General features: G+C 53.2%; 2 protein-coding genes across 2 annotated transcripts in view; one reads left to right on the top strand and one right to left on the bottom strand.

The window, feature by feature from the left end:
- The window catches only part of LOC118326296 (bromodomain-containing protein 3-like), a gene marked incomplete at its 5' end in the record, with an annotated part of 2,598 nt that extends 527 nt beyond the window's left edge, over positions 1-2,071 (bottom strand). The window contains 5 exons of the mRNA XM_035659276.1: positions 120-418; positions 515-747; positions 982-1,164; positions 1,237-1,365; positions 1,670-2,071. Coding sequence (XP_035515169.1) covers positions 120-418; positions 515-747; positions 982-1,164; positions 1,237-1,365; positions 1,670-2,071 — 1,246 coding nt within the window. The remainder of the gene's footprint in view (positions 1-119; positions 419-514; positions 748-981; positions 1,165-1,236; positions 1,366-1,669) is intronic.
- The window catches only part of cntrl (centriolin), a gene marked incomplete at its 5' end in the record, with an annotated part of 184,646 nt that overhangs the window by 121,475 nt on the left and 60,959 nt on the right, over positions 1-2,212 (top strand).

The following is a 2,212-nucleotide window of genomic DNA, read 5'->3' as shown; positions in this document are numbered from 1 at the left end:
GACAGTGTGGGACAGTGTGGGGCAGACAGTGTGGGGCAGACAGTAGTAGTTGTGGAGGCTAACGGTAGTGAGGTGGCGTCAGTGATCCGGTACAGGACGCAGCAGCACTCAGTACTTACGCAGTAGCTTCCTCTGTTTCTTCTGCAGGCAGGATTTGACGTAGCGCTCCAGTTCTCGGAGTGTGGAGGGTTTGAGGGTTTCGAAGTCGATCTCGATCTCGTCGGGGTTGGAGTCCCTCAGCGACGGTTCTCTGGACTGGATGATGTGGACGACGCGGCCCAGCTTCTCCCCCGGCAGCCGGTTTATATCCAGACTCAGCTGGCGCTTCTCGTCGTACGACATCGGCAGGGATGATTCCTCGCCGTCATCTCCGTTGGCTGAGCCGCCGCCGGACGCCTTACTGCCTTTCTTCGGTTGCCTGGAAACACACAGAGGGTCACTCTGATTGGTCAAACTCAAGTGTCTAAAGACGGTTCTACTTCCAAAAGAAGGGAGCTGATTGATTGAACCGTACCTCGTGGCCGTCACCGTGCTGTTGGCTTTTCTAGCCGGCGCTTTCTTCTGATTGGCTGGTTTAGGCTGCTGAGCGGCGGCCTTGGGCTTTTTCTCTTCCTCCATCTTGCCCTTGTTCCCTTTGTCTTTCTCCTTCTCTTTCTTCTTCTCCTTGTCTTTCTTCTCTTTCTTCTTCTTTGGCTTGCTAACCGGAGCCTGGGACAGGACAGCCAGCTGCTCGTGCACCGCCTTCAACTGGTGGAATACACTAATTATCAATACCTATCACTTCTGATCAATATTTGGGAGCGCCTTCAGCTAGTGAATAATTCTAGCAATGAATATCTACAATCACACGTTAATATGTAGGATCAGTATTCTTAGGAAAAAATGAAATCAACACAATTGATTAACTTTCATTAAATCTACAATATTAAAAAAGAAGAAAACCAGGATGTTCTTGACCTGTGATTGGTCGGCAGCACCAACCTGCTCCTGTAGCTCAGCCAATCGCGTGGCTCGCTCCTCCTCTGAGTCGGACGATTCGTCGGAGGAGGAGTTGTTGCTGCTGTCAGAGGAGGCGGTGCTTTTACTGACCAATGGTGTTGTAGATGGGACCGACGCCTCCAGGCCCTCATCTGGGATCTTAGCGAAACGCATCTCGAACACGTCCTGAGCAGAGACAGAGATTAACTCACGCAACCAAAGAGGGACGGCTGCCAAGGTTCTGGAGGAGGTACGTACCTGCAGCTTGCGGGCCATGGCCACCACCTCGTGGTCTGGAGGATTGTACTTGTAACAGTTGGAGAACATTAACCTGACGTCAGTGGCAAAGCTCTGAGGATCGCTGTACTCTCCTTTATCCATCTTTTTCTGTTGGGAGAGAGGACAGATATTAAATATGGAGAATTAAAACACTTTAAAAAGCTGCATTGAGAACCAAAGTTAGTGCGCAGACAGAAGAGGAGATCCTGCTGGTGATGTGTGGCTATATCTCCGGAGAGAGTGGGGGGGCATCGAGGTGAATAACAGTACAATGTTAACAGTTGTTCTCTGTTGTGGCGAGACGACGAAGAACAAAGTGGTGATCAGAGAAATAAAAGGTGTTGACCCAGAGTCAACAGGTGTGTGGTGGTGACGTCATGGTAGTGCGTTTTGTACGTGATGATGTCATTACCCGGACGGTGCTGAGGTCCATGGGGTGTTTGATGATGTCGTGGTAGTCGTGCAGCTCCAGCGCCTCGGCGTCCACCGGCTTGTAGAAGGGCCAGGCGTAGGCGGCGTGTTTCTTCGACAGCATCTCCTTCAGGATGGCGTCGCAGTGTTTCATCTGCTCGCCCAGCTTACCGGCCTTCCTTCCCCCGGCTCCCCCTCCACCGGCTCCCACCTCACCCACCGCCACCTCCTCACCCGTCTCCCTGCGGGTCTTGGCGGGGCGGGCGGCGGCCTCACGGCGGGACGAGCCTAGTTTGGCCGGTTTGGTGTCCTGAGCGGACGGAGAGTCGGCACGACCAGCGGAGATGGCGGACGTGGTGGGAGTGGTGGTGTCGGCTTTCCTCTTCACACCTTTCTTCTGTTGGAGAGACAGACAGGTATGAAGACAGACAGGTACAGAGAGACAGGCAGACAGACAGGTATGAAGACAGACAGGTACAGACAGACAGGCAGACAGACAGGCAGACAGGCAGACAGACAGACAGACAGACAGACAGGCATAGAG

Source organism: Morone saxatilis, unplaced genomic scaffold (assembly GCF_004916995.1).
Source record: "Morone saxatilis isolate NCDOM2014 unplaced genomic scaffold, NCSU_SB_2.0 Contig16, whole genome shotgun sequence".
NCBI classification, from domain to species: Eukaryota; Metazoa; Chordata; class Actinopteri; family Moronidae; genus Morone; species Morone saxatilis.
This window is presented reverse-complemented; position numbering and strand designations above follow the sequence as displayed.